Source organism: Oncorhynchus gorbuscha, linkage group LG01 (assembly GCF_021184085.1).
Source record: "Oncorhynchus gorbuscha isolate QuinsamMale2020 ecotype Even-year linkage group LG01, OgorEven_v1.0, whole genome shotgun sequence".
Lineage (NCBI taxonomy): Eukaryota > Metazoa > Chordata > Actinopteri > Salmoniformes > Salmonidae > Oncorhynchus > Oncorhynchus gorbuscha.
In genome coordinates, this window is record NC_060173.1 from 120,621,984 (window position 1) to 120,644,092 (window position 22,109).

Here is a 22,109-nt window from a genome sequence, read left to right on the forward strand (position 1 = left end):
TGGGAACAGTGGGTTAACTGCCTCGTTCAGGGGCAGGACGACAGATTTTCACCTTGTCAGCTCGAGGATGCAATCTTGCAACCTTACGGTTAACTAATCCAACGCTCTAACCACCTGCCTCTCATTGCACTCCATGAGGAGTGTTACGCGAATGCAGTAAGCCAAGGTAAGTTGTTAGCTAGCATTAAACTTATCTTATAAAAAACAATCAATCAATCATAATCACTAGTTAACTACACATGGTTGATATTACTAGTTTATCTAGCGTGTCCTGCGTTGCATATAATCGATGCGGTGCACATTCACAAATAAGGACTGTTGTTGCTCCAACGTGTACCTAACCATAAACATCAATGCCTTTCTTAAAATCTATACACAAGTTATATGCTTTTAAACCTGCATATTTAGTTAATATTGCCTGCTAACATTAATTTATTTTAACTACGGAAAATGTATTTTAACTGTGTCACTTATCTTGCAACAGGGTCAGGGTATATGCAGCAGTTTGGGCCGCCTGGCTCGTTGCGAACTGTGTGAAGACTATTTCTTTCTAACAAAGACCAACTTCACCAAACGGGATGATTTAACAAAAACGCATTTGCAAAAAAAGCACAATCGTTGCATTAATGTACCTAATCATAAACATCAATGCCTTTCTTAAAATCAATACACAAGTATATTTTTTTAAACCTGCATATTTAGTTAAAATAAATTCATGTTAGCAGGCAATATTAAACTAGGGAAATGGTGTCACTTCTCTTGCATTCATTGTCCGGGTATATGCCCGGGTATATGCAACAGTTTAGGCCCAGGTAGGAGCGAGGAGAGGGACGGAAGCAATACTGTTACACTGGCAACATTAAAGTGACTATAAGAACATCCAATAGTCAAAGGTATATGAAATACAACATGTATAGAGAGAAATAGTTGAATAATGGTGCGCGGGTTTAAGCAGGGGGAGGGGTGGTACGTGGGTAGGGATGGTACGTGGGTAGGGATGGTACGTGGGTAGGGATGGTACGTGGGTAGGGATGGTACGTGGGTAGGGATGGTACGTGGGTAGGGATGGTACGTGGGTAGGGATGGTACGTGGGTAGGGATGGTACGTGGGTAGGGATGGTACGTGGGTAGGGATGGTACGTGGGTAGGGATGGTACGTGGGTAGGGATGGGGGGGGTGGTACGTGGGGAGGGATGGTACGTGGGGGAGGGGTGGGGGGGAGGGGTGGTACGTGGGGGAGGGGTGGTACGTGGGGGAGGGGTGGTACGTGGGGGAGGGGTGGTACGTGGGGGAGGGGTGGTACGTGGGGGGGGAGGGGTGGTATGTGGGGGAGGGATGGTATGTGGGGGAGGGATGGTACATGGGGAGGGGTGGTACGCGGGGTTAAGCAGGGGAGGGATGGTACATGGGGAGGGATGGTACATGGGGGAGGGATGGTACGTGGGGTTAAGCAGGGGGAGGGATGGTACGTGGGGGAGGGATGGTACGTGGGGGAGGGATGGTACGTGGGGTTAAGCAGGGGAGGGATGGTACGTGGGGAGGGATGGTACATGGGGAGGGGTGGTACGCGGGTTTAAGCAGGGGGAGGGGTGGTACGCGGGTTTAAGCAGGGGAGGGATGGTACATGGGGAGCGATGGTACATGGGGAGCGATGGTACATGGGGAGCGATGGTACATGGGGAGGGATGGTACGTGGGGTTAAGCAGGGGGAGGGATGGTACGTGGGGGAGGGATGGTACGTGGGGGAGGGATGGTACGTGGGGGGAGGGATGGTACGTGGGGGAGGGATGGTACGTGGGGGAGGGATGGTACGTGGGGGAGGGGTGGTACGTGGGGGAGGGGTGGTACGTGGGGGAGGGGTGGTACGTGGGGGAGGGGTGGTACGTGGGGAGGGGTGGTACGTGGGGAGGGGTGGTACGCGGGGTTAGGCAGGGGGAGGGATGGTACATGGGGAGGGATGGTACATGGGGAGGGATGGTACATGGGGAGGGATGGTACATGGGGAGCGATGGTACGTGGGGGAGGGATGGTACGTGGGGTTAAGCAGGGGGAGGGATGGTACGTGGGGGAGGGGTGGTACGTGGGGGAGGGGTGGTACGTGGGGGAGGGGTGGTACGTGGGGGAGGGGTGGTACGTGGGGGAGGGGTGGTACGTGGGGGAGGGGTGGTACGTGGGGGAGGGGTGGTACGTGGGGAGGGATGGTACGCGGGGTTAAGCAAGGGAAGGGTTGGTATGCGGGGTTAAGCAGTGGGAGGGATGGTACGTGGGGAGGGGTGGTACGTGGCGAGGGGTGGTACATGGGGAGGGGTGGTACGCGGGGTTAAGCAAGGGAAGGGTTGGTATGCGGGGTTAAGCAGGGGGAGGGATGGTACGTGGGGAGGGATGGTACACGGGGTTAAGCAGGGGAAGGGTTGGTATGCGGGGTTAAGCAGGGGTAGGGGTGGTACGTGGGGAGGGGTGGTACGCGGGGTTAAGCAAGGGAAGGGTTGGTATGCGGGGTTAAGCAGGGGTAGGGGTGGTACGTGGGGAGGGGTGGTACGCGGGGTTAAGCAAGGGAAAGGTTGGTATGCGGGGTTAAGCAGGGGGAGGGATGGTACATGGGGAGGGATGGTACGTGGGGAGGGATGGTACGTGGGTTAGGGTTATGACAACAGACAGAATGTGGTACCGTTTACAAGGACTTTATTCCTTCACACGGTAATATGGGGAAAATGGGCTGGACGGAACCAAAGCAAAGAAAGTCAATCTCAAAGCCCCCCCCCCTCTCCTGTCTTACCTGCCTACCCACTACTTACCTAATTTAGCACCACCCTGTGCCCTAACCAAAATACAGGGGGTGGTCCGCCCAGGTCTTACCTAGTGTGCCTAGACAGCGAATATGCTATGGGTATATGTATGCCCGCGGGCCTCTTGCCTAAGCACTCCCTAGGTGCCTTCCCCTTCCCCCCTGGGAACAAATGAAACAGAATATTAAACAATTTCACAAACAAACTAAGGACATCAAATAAGCACTATCTGAGCAACAAACAAAACATACCACCTCTCAGCAATGAACTCCCAGCAAAATCTCTCTAGCAAATCTACTTCTAGCAAATCTACTTCCAGCAAAATCTCTTTCCTACAAAATTCTCTCTCCTAAACAGAATACTGGCATTTATACATCTTCAGATGGAATGGGTAATTGGAGACAGCTGTCTTGACTAGGGGGTGGGGTCAGCTCTCCAATTAGCCATGGAGTCGACCAATCAGCTGCTTGAGGGATTTCAGGAAGCCATTTTCCTGAAATAAACACATGCAAACATACAAACTACAACACATAAACTGGGGAACGTAACACGCCCACCACAAAAATTGCGAACCTAGTTTTGCCATCCCTTCCCATCCCTTAAGCAAGGGAAGGGTTGGTATGCTGGGTTAAGCAGGGGGAGGGGTGGTACGTGGGGAGGGGTGGTACGTGGGGAGGGGTGGTACGTGGGGAGGGGTGGTACGTGGGGAGGGGTGGTACGTGGGGAGGGGTGGTACACGGGGTTAAGCAAGGGAAGGGTTGGTATGCGGGGTTAAGCAGGGTTAGGGGTGGTGCGCGGGGTTAAGCAGGGGAGGGGTGGTATGCGGGGTTAAGCAGGGGAGGGGTGGTGCACGGGGTTAAGCAGGGGGAGGGGTGGTACGCGGGGTTAAGCAGGGGAGGGGTGGTACGCGGGGTTAAGCAGGGGAGGGGTGGGCTGTGTTAAGGGGGAGGGGTGGTGCAAGGGGAGGGGTGGTACGCGGTGTTAAGCAGGGGGAGGGGTGGTACGCTGTGTTAAGCAGGGGAGGGGTGGTACGCGGGGTTAAGCAGGCTGTGTTAAGGGGGAGGGTGGTACGCGGTGATCAGCAAGGGGAGGGGTGGTACGCGGTGTTAAGCAGGGGAGGGGTGGTACGCTGTGTTAAGCAGGGGAGGGGTGGTACGCGGGGTTAAGCAGGGGAAGGGTGGTACGCGGGGTTAAGCATTTACATTTACATTTAAGTCATTCAGCAGACGCTCTTATCCAGAGCGATTTACAAATTGGTGCATTCACCTTATGACATCCCGTGGAACAGTCACTTTACAATAGTGCATCTAAATCTTAAAGGGGGGTGAGAAGGATTACTTTATCCTATCCTAGGTATTCCTTAAAGAGGTGGGGCTTCAGGTGTCTCCGGAAGGTGGTGATTGACTCCGCTGTCCTGGCGTCGTGAGGGAGTTTGTTCCACCAGTGGGGGGCCAGAGCAGCGAACAGTTTTGACTGGGCTGAGCGGGAACTGTACTTCCTCAGTGGTAGGGAGGCGAGCAGGCCAGAGGTGGATGAACGCAGTGCCCTTGTTTGGGTGTAGGGCCTGATCAGAGCCTGGAGGTACTGAGGTGCCGTTCCCCTCACAGCTCCGTAGGCAAGCACCATGGTCTTGTAGCGGATGCGAGCTTGAACTGGAAGCCAGTGGAGAGAGTGGAGGAGCGGGGTGACGTGAGAGAACTTGGGAAGGTTGTACACCAGACGGGCTGCGGCGTTCTGGATGAGTTGTAGGGGTTTAATGGCACAGGCAGGGAGCCCAGCCAACAGCGAGTTGCAGTAATCCAGACGGGAGATGACAAGTGCCTGGATTAGGACCTGCGCCGCTTCCTGTGTGAGGCAGGGTCGTACTCTGCGGATGTTGTAGAGCATGAACCTACAGGAACGGGCCACCGCCTTGATGTTAGTTGAGAACGACAGGGTGTTGTCCAGGATGACGCCAAGGTTCTTAGCGCTCTGGGAGGAGGACACAATGGAGTTGTCAACCGTGATGGCGAGATCATGGAACGGGCAGTCCTTCCCCGGGAGGAAGAGCAGCTCCGTCTTGCCGAGGTTCAGCTTGAGGTGGTGATCCGTCATCCACACTGATATGTTTGCCAGACATGCAGAGATGCGATTCGCCACCTGGTCATCAGAAGGGGGAAAGGAGAAGATGAATTGTGTGTCGTCTGCATAGCAATGATAGGAGAGACCATGTGAGGTTATGACAGAGCCAAGTGACTTGGTGTATAGCGAGAAAGGAGAGTGCCTAGAACAGAGCCCTGGGGGACACCAGTGGTGAGAGCGCGTGGTGAGGAGACAGATTCTCGCCACGCCACCTGGTAGGAGTGACCTGTCAGGTAGGACGCAATCCAAGCGTGGGCCGCGCCGGAGATGCCCAACTCAGAGAGGGTGGAGAGGATCTGATGGTTCACAGTATCGAAGGCAGCCGATAGGTCTAGAAGGATGAGAGCAGAGGAGAGAGAGTTAGCTTTAGTGGGGGGGAGCGCCACCGTGATACAGAGAAGAGCAGTCTCAGTTGAATGACTAGTCTTGAAACCTGACTGATTTGGATCAAGAAGGTCATTCTGAGAGATAGCGGGAGAGCTGGCCAAGGACGGCACGTTCAAGAGTTTTTGGAGAGAAAAGAAAGAAGGGATACTGGTCTGTAGTTGTTGACATCGGAGGGATCGAGTGTAGGTTTTTTCAGAAGGGGTGCAACTCTCGCTCTCTTGAAGACTGAAGGGACGTAGCCAGCGGTCAGGGTTGAGTTGATGAGCGAGGTGAGGTAAGGGAGAAGGTCTCCGGAAATGGTCTGGAGAAGAGAGGAGGGGATAGGGTCAAGCGGGCAGGTTGTTGGGCGGCCGGCCGTCACAAGACGCGAGATTTCATCTGGAGAGAGAGGGGAGAAAGAGGTCAGAGCACAGGGTAGGGCAGTGTGAGCAGAACCAGCGGTGTCGTTTGACTTAGCAAACGAGGATCGGATGTCGTCGACCTTCTTTTCAAAATGGTTGACGAAGTCATCTGCAGAGAGAGAGGATGGGGGGGAGGGGGAGGAGGATTCAGGAGGGAGGAGAAGGTGGCAAAGAGCTTCCTAGGGTTAGAGGCAGAAGCTTGGAATTTAGAGTGGTAGAAAGTGGCTTTAGCAGCAGAGACAGAAGAGGAAAATGTAGAGAGGAGGGAGCGAAAGGATGCCAGGTCCGCAGGGAGGCGAGTTTTCCTCCATTTCCGCTTGGCTGCCCGGAGCCCTGTTCTGTGAGCTCGCAATGAGTCGTCGAGCCACGGAGCGGGAGGGGAGGACCGAGCCGGCCTGGAGGATAGGGTGTATAGAGAGTCAAAGGATGCAGAAAGGGAGGAGAGGAGGGTTGAGGAGGCAGAATCAGGAGATAGGTTGGAGAAGGTTTGAGCAGAGGGAAGAGATGATAAGATGGAAGAGGAGAGAGTAGCGGGGGAGAGAGAGCGAAGGTTGGGACGGCGCGATACCATCCGAGTAGGGGCAGTGTGGGAAGTGTTGGATGAGAGCGAGAGGGAAAAGGATACAAGGTAGTGGTCGGAGACTTGGAGGGAGTTGCAATGAGGTTAGTGGAAGAACAGCATCTAGTAAAGATGAGGTCGAGCGTATTGCCTGCCTTGTGAGTAGGGGGGGAAGGTGAGAGGGTGAGGTCAAAAGAGGAGAGGAGTGGAAAGGAGGCAGAGAGGAAAGAGTCAAAGGTAGACGTGGGGAGGTTAAAGTCGCCCAGAACTGTGAGAGGTGAGCCGTCCTCAGGAAAGGAGCTTATCAAGGCATCAAGCTCATTGATGAACTCTCCGAGGGAACCTGGAGGGCGATAAATGATAAGGATGTTAAGCTTGAAAGGGCTGGTAACTGTGACAGCATGGAATTCAAAGGAGGCGATAGACAGATGGGTAAGGGGAGAAAGAGAGAATGACCACTTGGGAGAGATGAGGATCCCGGTGCCACCACCCCGCTGACCAGAAGCTCTCGGGGTGTGCGAGAACACGTGGGCGGACGAAGAGAGAGCATTAGGAGTGGCAGTGTTATCTGTGGTGATCCATGTTTCCGTCAGTGCCAAGAAGTCGAGGGACTGGAGGGAGGCATAGGCTGAGATGAACTCTGCCTTGTTGGCAGCAGATCGGCAGTTCCAGAGGCTACCGGAGACCTGGAACTCCACGTGGGTCGTGCGCGCTGGGACCACCAGATTAGGGTGGCCGCGGCCACGCGGTGTGGAGCGTTTGTATGGTCTATGCAGAGAGGAGAGAACAGGGATAGACAGACACATAGTTGACAGGCTACAGAAGAGGCTACGCTAATGCAAAGGAGATTGGAATGACAAGTGGACTACACGTCTCGAATGTTCAGAAAGTTAAGCTTACGTAGCAAGAATCTTATTGATTAAAATGATACAGTACTGCTGAAGTAGGCTAGCTGGCAGTGGCTGCGTTGTTGACTTTGTAGGCTAGCTGGCAGTGGCTGCATTGTTGACACTACACTAATCAAGTCGTTCCGTTGAGTGTAATAGTTTCTACAGTGCTGCTATTCGGGGGCTAGCTGGCTAGCTAGCAGTGTTGATTACGTTACGTTGCGTTAAAAGAACGACAATAGCTGGCTAGCTAACCTAGAAATCGCTCTAGACTACACAATTATCTTTGATACAAAGACGGCTTTGTAGCTAGCTATGTAGCTAGCTACGATCAAACAAATCAAACCGTTGTACTGTAATGAAATGAAATGAAAATGTGATACTACCTGTGGAGCGAAGCGGAATGCGACCGGTTGTTGAGTTATATTCGGAAGACGTTGGCTAGCTGTTGGCTAGCTAGCAGTGTCTCCTACGTTAAGGACGACAAATGGCTGGCTAGCTAACCTCGGTAAATTAAGATAATCACTCTAAGACTACACACTCTAAACTACACAATTACCTTGAATACGAAGACAGCAAAGACAACTATGTAGCTAGCTAACACTACACTAATCAAGTCGTTCAGTTGAGTGTAATAGTTTCTACAGTGCTGCTATACGGTAGACGGTGGACGTTTGCTAGCTGGCTAGCTGCTTGGGCAGATAGCAGTGTAGCCTACGTTAGGACGACGAAATACGATAATTACGCAATTATCTTTGATACAGAGCTAGCTATATGAGCTATATGTAGCTAGCTAAGAAGAAATTGCTAAGATCAGACAAATCAAACCGTTGTACTATAATGAAATGTAATGAAATGTAATGAAAAAGTTATACTACCTGCGGACCGAAGTGTGGATGCGACCGCTCGCTCCAACCATTGGATTCGTAATGGGGAGCAGGGGGAGGGGTGGTACGCGGGGTTAAGCAGGGGGAGGGGTGGTACGCGGGGTTAAGCAGGGGAGGGGTGGTACGCGGGGTTAAGCAGGGGAGGGGTGGTACGCGGGGTTAAGCAGGGGAAGGGGTGGTACGCGGTGATCAGCAAGGGGAGGGGTGGTACGCTGTGTTTGCTAGCACAGATAGTTTGCAGTGTTTTGAGTGTGGGGACTTTGGGCACAATAAGTTTACCTCCCCACGTAAGGTCCTGAGACGGGGAGATCGTGCAGACAAATGCAACCAGCAGGCAGCAGGGGCTGGTACACATGGGGCAGAGGCTGGGGTTAACTCTGCTCTGAGGCAGGCTACTGGAGGTGATACCGGGGGAGGGGATACCGGGGGAGAGGAGAGTAGAGCTGGGCCAAGTGGTGGTGCATAGGCCATGGTTTCGTACGCCTCTAGGAAGAGGGAATGCAACACCCTGCTACAACTCAACTCCCTGTGGAGTGAAAGAGGTATGGGACTGTAGGTGTGAGTAAGGATGACAAGACAGAGAGAGTGGTACCGTTCACATGGAATTTATTCCTTCACATGGTAATATGGGTTAGGGTTAACCCTAACCCACATGGTAATATGGGTTAGGGTTAACCCTAACCCTAACCCTAACCCACATGGTAATATGGGAAAAGGGGCTGGACGGAACCAAAGCAAAGAAAGTAAATAGCAAAGCCCCCCCCCCCTCTCCTACCTTACCTGCCTACCCACTACTTACCTAACTAGCACCACCTGGTGCACTAACCAAAATACAGGGGGTTACGGGCATCCCCTTCCTCCTTCCTGTCCTTCGACTTGGCATTGGAATGTCTAGCTGTCTCCTCTCTTGAAGCCTCCCCCTCGTCATCTTTCAATGAGAAAATGTATTTCTTCACTAAACCCTCCCTGACTTGCACCAAAAGCTCAGCCTTTAGGGCTTTCTCAGGGATGAAGAGTCCATAATGGTCAGCTTTATGTAAACTGGAAACCACATACCCTAAGGAAATCGATACCGAAGTTCTATCAACACATTGACTGTAGTACTCAGTCTGGTTAAACACTCGACCACTGCTACTCCCCCTTTCGAAATGCCTACAAGGCCCTCCCCCGCCCTTCGAAAAATCAGAGGCTCCTCCTTTCCTATAGGCAGAAACCCAAACAGGAAGTACCCGTGCTAAGGTCTATTCAACGCTGGTCTGACCAATCGGAACCCATGCTTCAAGATTGTTTTGATCACACGGATACAAACCTTGTAGTTATAAATGTAAATGTTATAATCTCTAAGGCAATCAAATAGGCAAAATGTCAGAACAGAGACAGAGTGGAGTCGCAATTCAATGGCTCTATAGACAATCACGGATTACAAAGGGAAAACCAGCCACGTCGCGGACACCAACGTCTTGCTCCCGGACAAGCTAAACACTTTTTTAGCCCGCTTTGAGGATCACACAGTGCCACCGACCGCTCCCAAGGACTGTGAACTCTCTACGTGGCCAACGTGTGTAAGATATTTAAGCATGTTATCCCAGCCGTGTCCTCAGAGCATACGCAAACCAGCTGGCTGGTGTGTTTACAGACATATTCCATCTCTCCCTATCCCACTGTTGTCCCAACTTGCTTCAAGGTGTCCACTATTGTTGCTGTACCCAGGAAGGCAAATGTAACTGAACAAAATGACTCCTCCCGTAGCACTCACTTCTGTCATATGCTTTGAGACTAGTTAGGTATAATATCCCCTCCACCCTACCTGTCACCCTAGACCCACTTCAGTTTGCATATCGCCCCAATAGATCCACAGACGATGCAATCACCATCGCACTGCAAACTGCCCTATCCCATCTGGACAAGAGGAATACCTACATAAGAATGCTGTTCATTGACTGTAGCTCAGCCTTCACACCATAGTACCCTCAAAGCTCCACATTGAGCTTGGGACCCTGGATCTGTGCAACCCTCCCTGTGCAACTGGGTCCTGGACTTCCTGACGGGACGCCCCCAGGTGGTGAAGGTAGGAAACAACACCTCCACTTCACTGATCCTCAACACAGGGGCCCCACAAGGGTGAGTGCTCAGCCCTCTCCTGTACTCCCTGTCCACCCATGATTGCGCGGCCACATGCTCCTCCAGCTCAATCATCAGGTTTCCGACGACACAACAGTAGTGGGCCTGATTACCAACAATGACGAGATGGCCTACAGGGAGGAGTTGAGGGCGCTGGTGGAGTGGTGCCATGAAAATAGCAGTTTTGTATTTGTGGTCCTAGCAACTGGACCTTTCTTGGAACACAATATTTTTGTCTTACTGAGATTTTCTGCCAGGGCCCAAGTCTGACAATCTGTACAGAAGATCTAGGTGCTTGGGGAAAGAAGCACCAGAACATCAGCAAACAGTAGACTGTTCTACTGATTCTAGTTGGATGAGGCCAGGTGCTGCAGACTGTCCTAGTTCTCAAGCTGCATCCCTGTTCCACCCCACGACCCTTGGAAAGGAATGTGTGTTTGTGTACATGGATTTTATGTTGTACGTTTTTTCCCAACATCACTTTCCATCAATTTATATAGCAGACCCTTCATGCCAAATTGATTCAACAAAGCATGAGAAGACTTTTTGTTTTGGTTTGTTTGTTTGTCATTTAGGGTGTGCAGGGTGAATACATGGTCTGTCGTATGGTACCTTGGTAACAAGCCAATTTGATGTTTGCTCAGTACATTGTTTTTAATGAGGAAATGTACAAGTCTGTCTCTCTCTTCCATCTCTCTGCTCTGTCTCTTTCCTCAATCTCTCTCTCCTCCATCTCTCTCTCTCCTCCATCTCTCTCCTTCCTCCATCTCTCTCTGTTCTCTGTTCGAACATGGATATGATGGGGGTTAGGGATGCTGTAAGCTTCTTTCACCTTGGATAAAGTATTAAAACATGTCAATTCTTTAGTTCAGCAGCCGGACCCTAACCAGCCCAAGGCGGAGGGGAATCAGATGTCCCCTCTAGCAGGCGAGCCTCTGGGTGTAGTGACCAACTGGCCTCCCTCCCTGCTGGCCTCCCTCCAGCGCTGGGGCATCACCCAGCCCAGGAGCCCCTGTCTCACTGCCCTGGACAACGCTGGTAAACCAGTGTACACTCTTACCTACGGCAAGCTGTGGACACGCAGCCAGAAACTGGCCTTCACGCTTCTGAACAAACTGAGCACTAGGAACGAGCCACTACTGCTGCCTGGAGATAGAGTGAGTGGTCTTTTTCTCTCCTATAGATGTCGAAGCAGCTTCTGTCTGTGTTAAAGCCAATCCTTTAGCCAGTATGTCACTGTGTCAAAGCAGCTATTGACAGTTTAGGTCGCATTAGTTGTATCTTCACAGTGGTTGTGTGTTCCTATAGACAGATGGTGACAGTATGTATCCTATAGACAGATGGTGACAGCATGTATCCTATAGACAGATGGTGACAGCATGTATCCTATAGACAGATGGTGACAGCATGTATCCTATAGACAGATGGTGACAGCATGTATCCTATAGACAGATGGTGACAGCATGTATCCTATAGACAGATGGTGACAGCATGTATCCTATAGACAGATGGTGACAGTATGTATCCTATAGACAGATGGTGACAGCATGTATCCTATAGACAGATGGTGACAGATGGTGACATTATGTATCCTATAGACAGATGGTGACAGCATGTATCCTATAGACAGATGGTGACAGTATGTGTCCTATAGACAGATGGTGACAGCATGTATCCTATAGACAGATGGTGACAGATGGTGACATTATGTATCCTATAGACAGATGGTGACATCATGTATCCTATAGACAGATGGTGACAGTATGTATCCTATAGACAGATGGTGACAGTATGTGTCCTATAGACAGATGGTGACAGTATGTGTCCTATAGACAGATGGTGACAGTATGTGTCCTATAGACAGATGGTGACAGTATGTATCCTATAGACAGATGGTGACAGTATGTATCCTATAGACAGATGGTGACAGTATGTGTCCTATAGACAGATGGTGACAGTATGTGTCCTATAGACAGATGGTGACAGTATGTATCCTATAGACAGATGGTGACAGTATGTATCCTATAGACAGATGGTGACAGTATGTATCCTATAGACAGATGGTGACAGTATGTATCCTATAGACAGATGGTGACAGTATGTATCCTATAGACAGATGGTGACTGTATGTATCCTATAGACAGATGGTGACTATGTATCCTATAGACAGATGGTGACAGTATGTATCCTATAGACAGATGGTGACAGCATGTATCCTATAGACAGATGGTGACAGTATGTATCCTATAGACAGATGGTGACAGTATGTATCCTATAGACAGATGGTGACAGCATGTATCCTATAGACAGATGGTGACAGTATGTATCCTATAGACAGATGGTGACAGTATGTATCCTATAGACAGATGGTGACAGTATGTATCCTATAGACAGATGGTGACAGCATGTATCCTATAGACAGATGGTGACAGCATGTATCCTATAGACAGATGGTGACAGTATGTATCCTATAGACAGATGGTGACAGTATGTATCCTATAGACAGATGGTGACAGTATGTATCCTATAGACAGATGGTGACAGCATGTATCCTATAGACAGATGGTGACAGTATGTATCCTATAGACAGATGGTGACAGTATGTATCCTATAGACAGATGGTGACAGTATGTATCCTATAGACAGATGGTGACAGCATGTATCCTATAGACAGATGGTGACAGTATGTATCCTATAGACAGATGGTGACAGTATGTATCCTATAGACAGATGGTGACAGCATGTATCCTATAGACAGATGGTGACAGTATGTATCCTATAGACAGATGGTGACAGTATGTATCCTATAGACAGATGGTGACAGTATGTATCCTATAGACAGATGGTGACAGCATGTATCCTATAGACAGATGGTGACAGCATGTATCCTATAGACAGATGGTGACAGTATGTATCCTATAGACAGATGGTGACAGTATGTATCCTATAGACAGATGGTGACAGTATGTATCCTATAGACAGATGGTGACAGTATGTATCCTATAGACAGATGGTGACAGTATGTATCCTATAGACAGATGGTGACAGTATGTATCCTATAGACAGATGGTGACAGCATGTATCCTATAGACAGATGGTGACAGTATGTATCCTATAGGTTGATGTTGACAGCATGTATCCTATAGACAGATGGTGACAGCATGTATCCTATAGACAGATGGTGACAGTATGTGTCCTATAGGTTGATGTTGACAGTATGTGTCCTATAGGTTGATGGTGACAGTATGTGTCCTATAGACAGATGGTGACAGTATGTGTCCTATAGACAGATGGTGACAGTATGTGTCCTATAGACAGATGGTGACAGTATGTATCCTATAGACAGATGGTGACAGCATGTATCCTATAGACAGATGGTGCCAGTATGTGTCCTATAGACAGATGGTGACAGTATGTGTCCTATCGGTTGATGTTGACAGTATGTATCTTATAGACAGATGGTGACAGCATGTATCCTATAGACAGATGGTGACAGTATGTGTCCTATAGGTTGATGTTGACAGTATGTATCTTATAGACAGATGGTGACAGCATGTATCCTATAGACAGATGGTGACAGTATGTGTCCTATAGACAGATGGTGACAGTATGTGTCCTATAGACAGATGGTGACAGCATGTATCCTATAGACAGATGGTGACAGTATGTGTCCTATAGACAGATGGTGACAGTATGTGTCCTATAGACAGATGGTGACAGTATGTGTCCTATAGACAGATGGTGACAGTATGTGTCCTATAGACAGATGGTGACAGTATGTATCCTATAGACAGATGGTGACAGTATGTATCCTATAGACAGATGGTGACAGTATGTATCCTATAGACAGATGGTGACAGTATGTATCCTATAGACAGATGGTGACAGTATGTGTCCTATAGGTTGATGGTGACAGTATGTGTCCTATAGACAGATGGTGACAGTATGTATCCTATAGACAGATGGTGACAGCATGTATCCTATAGACAGATGGTGACAGTATGTATCCTATAGACAGATGGTGACAGTATGTGTCCTATAGGTTGATGGTGACAGTATGTGTCCTATAGACAGATGGTGACAGTATGTATCCTATAGACAGATGGTGACAGTATGTGTCCTATAGACAGATGGTGACCGTATGTGTCCTATAGACAGATTGTGACCGTATGTGTCCTATAGACAGATGGTGACCGTATGTGTCCTATAGACAGATGGTGACAGTATGTGTCCTATAGACAGATGGTGACAGTATGTATCCTATAGACAGATGGTGACAGTATGTGTCCTATAGACAGATGGTGACAGTATGTGTCCTATAGACAGATGGTGACAGTATGTGTCCTATAGACAGATGGTGACAGTATGTGTCCTATAGACAGATGGTGACAGTGTGTATCCTATAGGTTGATGGTGACAGTGTGTATCCTATAGGTTGATGGTGAGAGTGTGTATCCTATAGGGTGATGGTGACAGTATATCCTATAGACAGATGGTGACAGTATGTATCCTATAGACAGATGGTGACAGTATGTATCCTATAGACAGATGGTGACAGTATGTGTCCTATAGACAGATGGTGACAGTATGTGTCCTATAGACAGATGGTGACAGTATGTATCCTATAGACAGATGGTGGAGGTATGTATCCTATAGACAGATGGTGACAGTATGTGTCCTATAGACAGATGGTGACAGTATATGTCCTATAGGTTGATGGTGACAGTATGTGTCCTATAGGTTGATGGTGACAGATGGTGACATTATGTATCCTATAGACAGATTGTTACAGTATGTATCCTATAGACAGATGGTGACAGTATGTGTCCTATAGACAGATGGTGACAGTATGTATCCTATAGACAGATGGTGACAGTATGTATCCTATAGACAGATGGTGACAGTATGTATCCTATAGACAGATGGTGACAGTATGTGTCCTATAGACAGATGGTGACAGTATGTGTCCTATAGACAGATGGTGACAGTATGTATCCTATAGACAGATGGTGAAGGTATGTATCCTATAGACAGATGGTGACAGTATATGTCCTATAGGTTGATGGTGACAGATGGTGACATTATGTATCCTATAGACAGATTGTTACAGTATGTGTCCTATAGACAGATGGTGACAGTATGTATCCTATAGACAGATGGTGACAGTATGTGTCCTATAGGTTGATGGTGACAGTATGTGTCCTATAGACAGATGGTGACAGTATGTGTCCTATAGGTTGATGGTGACAGTATGTGTCCTATAGACAGATGGTAACAGTATGTATCCTATAGACAGATGGTGACAGTATGTGTCCTATAGACAGATGGTGACAGTATGTGTCCTATAGACAGATGGTGACAGTATGTATCCTATAGACAGATGGTGACAGTATGTGTCCTATAGACAGATGGTGACAGTATGTGTCCTATCGGTTGATGTTGACAGTATGTATCTTATAGACAGATGGTGACAGCATGTATCCTATAGACAGATGGTGACAGTATGTGTCCTATAGACAGATGGTGACAGTATGTGTCCTATAGGTTGATGTTGACAGTATGTATCTTATAGACAGATGGTGACAGCATGTATCCTATAGACAGATGGTGACAGTATGTATCCTATAGACAGATGGTGACAGTATGTATCCTATAGACAGATGGTGACAGTATGTGTCCTATAGACAGATGGTGACAGTATGTATCCTATAGACAGATGGTGACAGTATGTGTCCTATAGACAGATGGTGACAGTATGTGTCCTATAGACAGATGGTGACAGTGTGTATCCTATAGGTTGATGGTGACAGTGTGTATCCTATAGGTTGATGGTGAGAGTGTGTATCCTATAGACAGATGGTGACAGTATGTATCCTATAGACAGATGGTGACAGTATGTGTCCTATAGGTTGATGGTGACAGTATGTGTCCTATAGACAGATGGTGACAGTATGTATCCTATAGACAGATGGTGACAGCATGTATCCTATAGACAGATGGTGACAGTATGTATCCTATAAACAGATGGTGACAGTATGTGTCCTATAGGTTGATGGTGACCGTATGTGTCCTATAGACAGATGGTGACAGTATGTGTCCTATAGACAGATGGTGACAGTATGTGTCCTATAGACAGATGGTGACAGTGTGTATCCTATAGGTTGATGGTGACAGTGTGTATCCTATAGGTTGATGGTGACAGTATGTATCCTATAGACAGATGGTGACAGTATGTATCCTATAGGTTGATGGTGACAGTATGTGTCCTATAGACAGATGGTGACAGTATGTGTCCTATAGACAGATGGTGACAGCACGTATCCTATAGACAGATGGTGACAGTATGTGTCCTATAGACAGATGGTGACAGTATGTATCCTATAGGTTGATGTTGACAGTATGTGGCCTATAGACAGATGGTGACAGTATGTGTCCTATAGGTTGATGTTGACAGCATGTATCCTATAGACAGATGGTGACAGCATGTATCCTATAGACAGATGGTGACAGTATGTGTCCTATAGGTTGATGTTGACAGTATGTGTCCTATAGGTTGATGGTGACAGTATGTGTCCTATAGGTTGATGGTGACAGATGGTGACATTATGTATCCTATAGACAGATGGTGACAGTATGTATCCTATAGGTTGATGGTGACAGTATGTGTCCTATAGGTTGATGGTGACAGATGGTGACATTATGTATCCTATAGACAGATGGTGACAGTATGTATCCTATAGACAGATGGTGACAGTATGTGTCCTATAGACAGATGGTGACAGTATGTGTCCTATAGACAGATGGTGACAGTATGTGTCCTATAGACAGATGGTGACAGTATGTATCCTATAGACAGATGGTGACAGTATGTGTCCTATAGGTTGATGGTGACCGTATGTGTCCTATAGACAGATGGTGACAGTATGTGTCCTATAGACAGATGGTGACAGCATGTATCCTATAGACAGATGGTGACAGTATGTGTCCTATAGACAGATGGTGACAGTATGTGTCCTATAGGTTGATGGTGACAGTATGTGTCCTATAGACAGATGGTGACAGTATGTATCCTATAGACAGATGGTGACAGTATGTGTCCTATAGGTTGATGGTGACAGTATGTGTCCTATAGACAGATGGTGACAGTATGTATCCTATAGACAGATGGTGACAGCATGTATCCTATAGACAGATGGTGACAGTATGTATCCTATAAACAGATGGTGACAGTATGTGTCCTATAGACAGATGGTGACAGTATGTGTCCTATAGACAGATGGTGACAGTGTGTATCCTATAGGTTGATGGTGACAGTATGTGTCCTATAGGTTGATGGTGACAGTATGTGTCCTATAGACAGATGGTGACAGTATGTGTCCTATAGACAGATGGTGACAGTATGTGTCCTATAGACAGATGGTGACAGTATGTATCCTATAGGTTGATGGTGACAGTATGTGTCCTATAGGTTGATGGTGACAGTATGTGTCCTATAGGTTGATGGTGACAGATGGTGACATTATGTATCCTATAGACAGATGGTGACAGTATGTATCCTATAGACAGATGGTGACAGTATGTGTCCTATAGACAGATGGTGACAGTATGTGTCCTATAGACAGATGGTGACAGTATGTGTCCTATAGACAGATGGTGACAGTATGTGTCCTATAGACAGATGGTGACAGTATGTGTCCTATCGGTTGATGTTGACAGTATGTATCTTATAGACAGATGGTGACAGCATGTATCCTATAGACAGATGGTGACAGTATGTGTCCTATAGACAGATGGTGACAGTATGTGTCCTATAGGTTGATGTTGACAGTATGTATCTTATAGACAGATGGTGACAGCATGTATCCTATAGACAGATGGTGACAGTATGTATCCTATAGACAGATGGTGACAGTATGTATCCTATAGACAGATGGTGACAGTATGTGTCCTATAGACAGATGGTGACAGTATGTATCCTATAGACAGATGGTGACAGTATGTATCCTATAGACAGATGGTGACAGCATGTATCCTATAGACAGATGGTGACAGTATGTATCCTATAGACAGATGGTGACAGTATGTGTCCTATAGGTTGATGGTGACAGTATGTGTCCTATCGGTTGATGTTGACAGTATGTATCTTATAGACAGATGGTGACAGCATGTATCCTATAGACAGATGGTGACCGTATGTATCCTATAGACAGATGGTGACAGTATGTATCCTATAGACAGATGGTGACAGTATGTGTCCTATAGACAGATGGTGACAGTATGTGTCCTATAGACAGATGGTGACAGTATGTATCCTATAGGTTGATGGTGACAGTATGTGTCCTATAGGTTGATGGTGACAGATGGTGACATTATGTATCCTATAGACAGATGGTGACAGTATGTATCCTATAGACAGATGGTGACAGTATGTGTCCTATAGACAGATGGTGACAGTATGTGTCCTATAGACAGATGGTGACAGTATGTGTCCTATAGACAGATGGTGACAGTATGTGTCCTATAGACAGATGGTGACAGTATGTGTCCTATAGACAGATGGTGACAGTATGTATCCTATAGACAGATGGTGACAGTATGTGTCCTATAGACAGATGGTGACAGTATGTGTCCTATCGGTTGATGTTGACAGTATGTATCTTATAGACAGATGGTGACAGCATGTATCCTATAGACAGATGGTGACAGTATGTGTCCTATAGACAGATGGTGACAGTATGTGTCCTATAGGTTGATGTTGACAGTATGTGTCCTATAGACAGATGGTGACAGCATGTATCCTATAGACAGATGGTGACAGTATGTATCCTATAGACAGATGGTGACAGTATGTGTCCTATAGGTTGATGGTGACAGTATGTGTCCTATAGACAGATGGTGACAGTATGTATCCTATAGACAGATGGTGACAGCATGTATCCTATAGACAGATGGTGACAGTATGTATCCTATAGACAGATGGTGACAGTATGTGTCCTATAGGTTGATGGTGACCGTATGTGTCCTATAGACAGATGGTGACAGTATGTATCCTATAGACAGATGGTGACAGTATGTATCCTATAGACAGATGGTGACAGTATGTGTCCTATAGACAGATGGTGACAGTATGTATCCTATAGACAGATGGTGACAGTATGTGTCCTATAGACAGATGGTGACAGTATGTGTCCTATAGACAGATGGTGACAGTGTGTATCCTATAGACAGATGGTGACAGTGTGTATCCTATAGTGGTGACAGTATGTATCCTATAGATGGTGACAGTATCCTATAGTATGGTGACCTATAGGTTGATGGTGACAGTATGTATCCTATAGGTTGATGGTGACAGTATGTATCCTATAGACAGATGGTGACAGTATGTGTCCTATAGGTTGATGGTGACAGCATGTATCCTATAGACAGATGGTGACAGCATGTATCCTATAGACAGATGGTGACAGTATGTGTCCTATAGGTTGATGTTGACAGTATGTATCCTATAGACAGATGGTGACAGCATGTATCCTATAGACAGATGGTGACAGTATGTATCCTATAGACAGATGGTGACAGTATGTATCCTATAGACAGATGGTGACAGTATGTATCCTATAGACAGATGGTGACAGTATGTGTCCTATAGACAGATGGTGACAGTATGTGTCCTATAGACAGATGGTGACAGTATGTGTCCTATAGACAGATGGTGACAGTATGTATCCTATAGACAGATGGTGACAGTATGTATCCTATAGACAGATGGTGACAGTATATGTCCTATAGGTTGATGGTGACAGTATGTGTCCTATAGGTTGATGGTGACAGATGGTGACATTATGTATCCTATAGACAGATTGTTACAGTATGTATCCTATAGACAGATGGTGACAGTATGTGTCCTATAGACAGATGGTGACAGTATGTATCTTATAGACAGATGGTGACAGTATGTGTCCTATAGACAGATGTTGACAGTATGTATCCTATAGGTTGATGGTGACAGTATGTGTCCTATAGGTTGATGGTGACAGATGGTGACATTATGTATCCTATAGACAGATGGTGACAGTATGTGTCCTATAGGTTGATGTTGACAGTATGTATCCTATAGGTTGATGGTGACAGTATGTATCCTATAGGTTGATGGTGACAGTATGTGTCCTATAGACAGATGGTGACAGTATGTGTCCTATAGACAGATGGTGACAGTATGTATCCTATAGACAGATGGTGACAGCATGTATCCTATAGACAGATGGTGACAGTATGTGTCCTATAGACAGATGGTGACAGTATGTGTCCTATCGGTTGATGTTGACAGTATGTATCTTATAGACAGATGGTGACAGCATGTATCCTATAGACAGATGGTGACAGTATGTGTCCTATAGACCGATGGTGACAGTATGTATCCTATAGACAGATGGTGACAGTAGTATGTGTCCTATAGACAGATGGTGACAGTATGTATCCTATAGACAGATGGTGACAGCATGTATCCTATAGACAGATGGTGACAGTATGTGTCCTATAGACAGATGGTGACAGTATGTATCCTATAGACAGATGGTGACAGCATGTATCCTATAGACAGATGGTGACAGCATGTATCCTATAGACAGATGGTGACAGTATGTGTCCTATAGACAGATGGTGACAGTATGTGTCCTATCGGTTGATGTTGACAGTATGTATCTTATAGACAGATGGTGACAGCATGTATCCTATAGACAGATGGTGACAGTATGTGTCCTATAGACAGATGGTGACAGTATGTGTCCTATAGGTTGATGTTGACAGTATGTATCTTATAGACAGATGGTGACAGCATGTATCCTATAGACAGATGGTGACAGTATGTATCCTATAGACAGATGGTGACAGTATGTGTCCTATAGACAGATGGTGACAGTATATGTCCTATAGACAGATGGTGACAGTATGTGTCCTATAGACAGATGGTGACAGTATGTGTCCTATAGACAGATGGTGACAGTATGTGTCCTATAGACAGATGGTGACAGCATGTATCCTATAGACAGATGGTGACAGTATGTGTCCTATAGACAGATGGTGACAGTATGTGTCCTATCGGTTGATGTTGACAGTATGTATCTTATAGACAGATGGTGACAGCATGTATCCTATAGACAGATGGTGACAGTATGTATCCTATAGACAGATGGTGACAGTATGTATCCTATAGACAGATGGTGACAGTATGTATCCTATAGACAGATGGTGACAGTATGTATCCTATAGACAGATGGTGACAGTATGTATCCTATAGGTTGATGGTGACAGATGGTGACAGTATGTATCCTATAGACAGATGGTGACAGTATGTATCCTATAGACAGATGGTGACAGTATGTATCCTATAGACAGATGGTGACAGTATGTATCCTATAGGTTGATGGTGACAGATGGTGAAAGTATGTATCCTATAGACAGATGGTGACAGTATGTATCCTATAGACAGATGGTGACAGTATGTATCCTATAGACAGATGGTGACAGTATGTGTCCTATAGACAGATGGTGACAGTATGTATCCTACAGACAGATGGTGACAGTATGTATCCTACAGACAGATGGTGACAGTATGTGTCCTATAGACAGATGGTGACAGTATGTATCCTATAGACAGATGGTGACAGTATGTATCCTATAGACAGATGGTGACAGTATGTATCCTATAGACAGATGGTGACAGTATGTAATCCTATAGACAGATGGTGACAGTATGTATCCTATAGACAGATGGTGACAGTATGTGTCCTATAGACAGATGGTGACAGTATGTATCCTATAGACAGATGGTGACAGTATGTGTCCTATAGACAGATGGTGACAGTATGTGTCCTATAGACAGATGGTGACAGTATGTATCCTATAGACAGATGGTGACAGTATGTATCCTATAGACAGATGGTGACAGTATGTATCCTATAGAC

General features: G+C 46.8%; 1 protein-coding gene across 5 annotated transcripts in view; it reads left to right on the forward strand.

Moving 5' to 3' along the window:
• Nucleotides 1-22,109, forward strand: part of dip2a (disco-interacting protein 2 homolog A) — a 279,281-nt gene that overhangs the window by 138,938 nt on the left and 118,234 nt on the right. For all 5 annotated transcript variants that reach the window (XM_046351249.1, XM_046351336.1, XM_046351426.1 and 2 more), the window contains one exon: nt 11,017-11,306. In XM_046351249.1, coding sequence (XP_046207205.1) covers nt 11,017-11,306 — 290 coding nt within the window. The remainder of the gene's footprint in view (nt 1-11,016; nt 11,307-22,109) is intronic.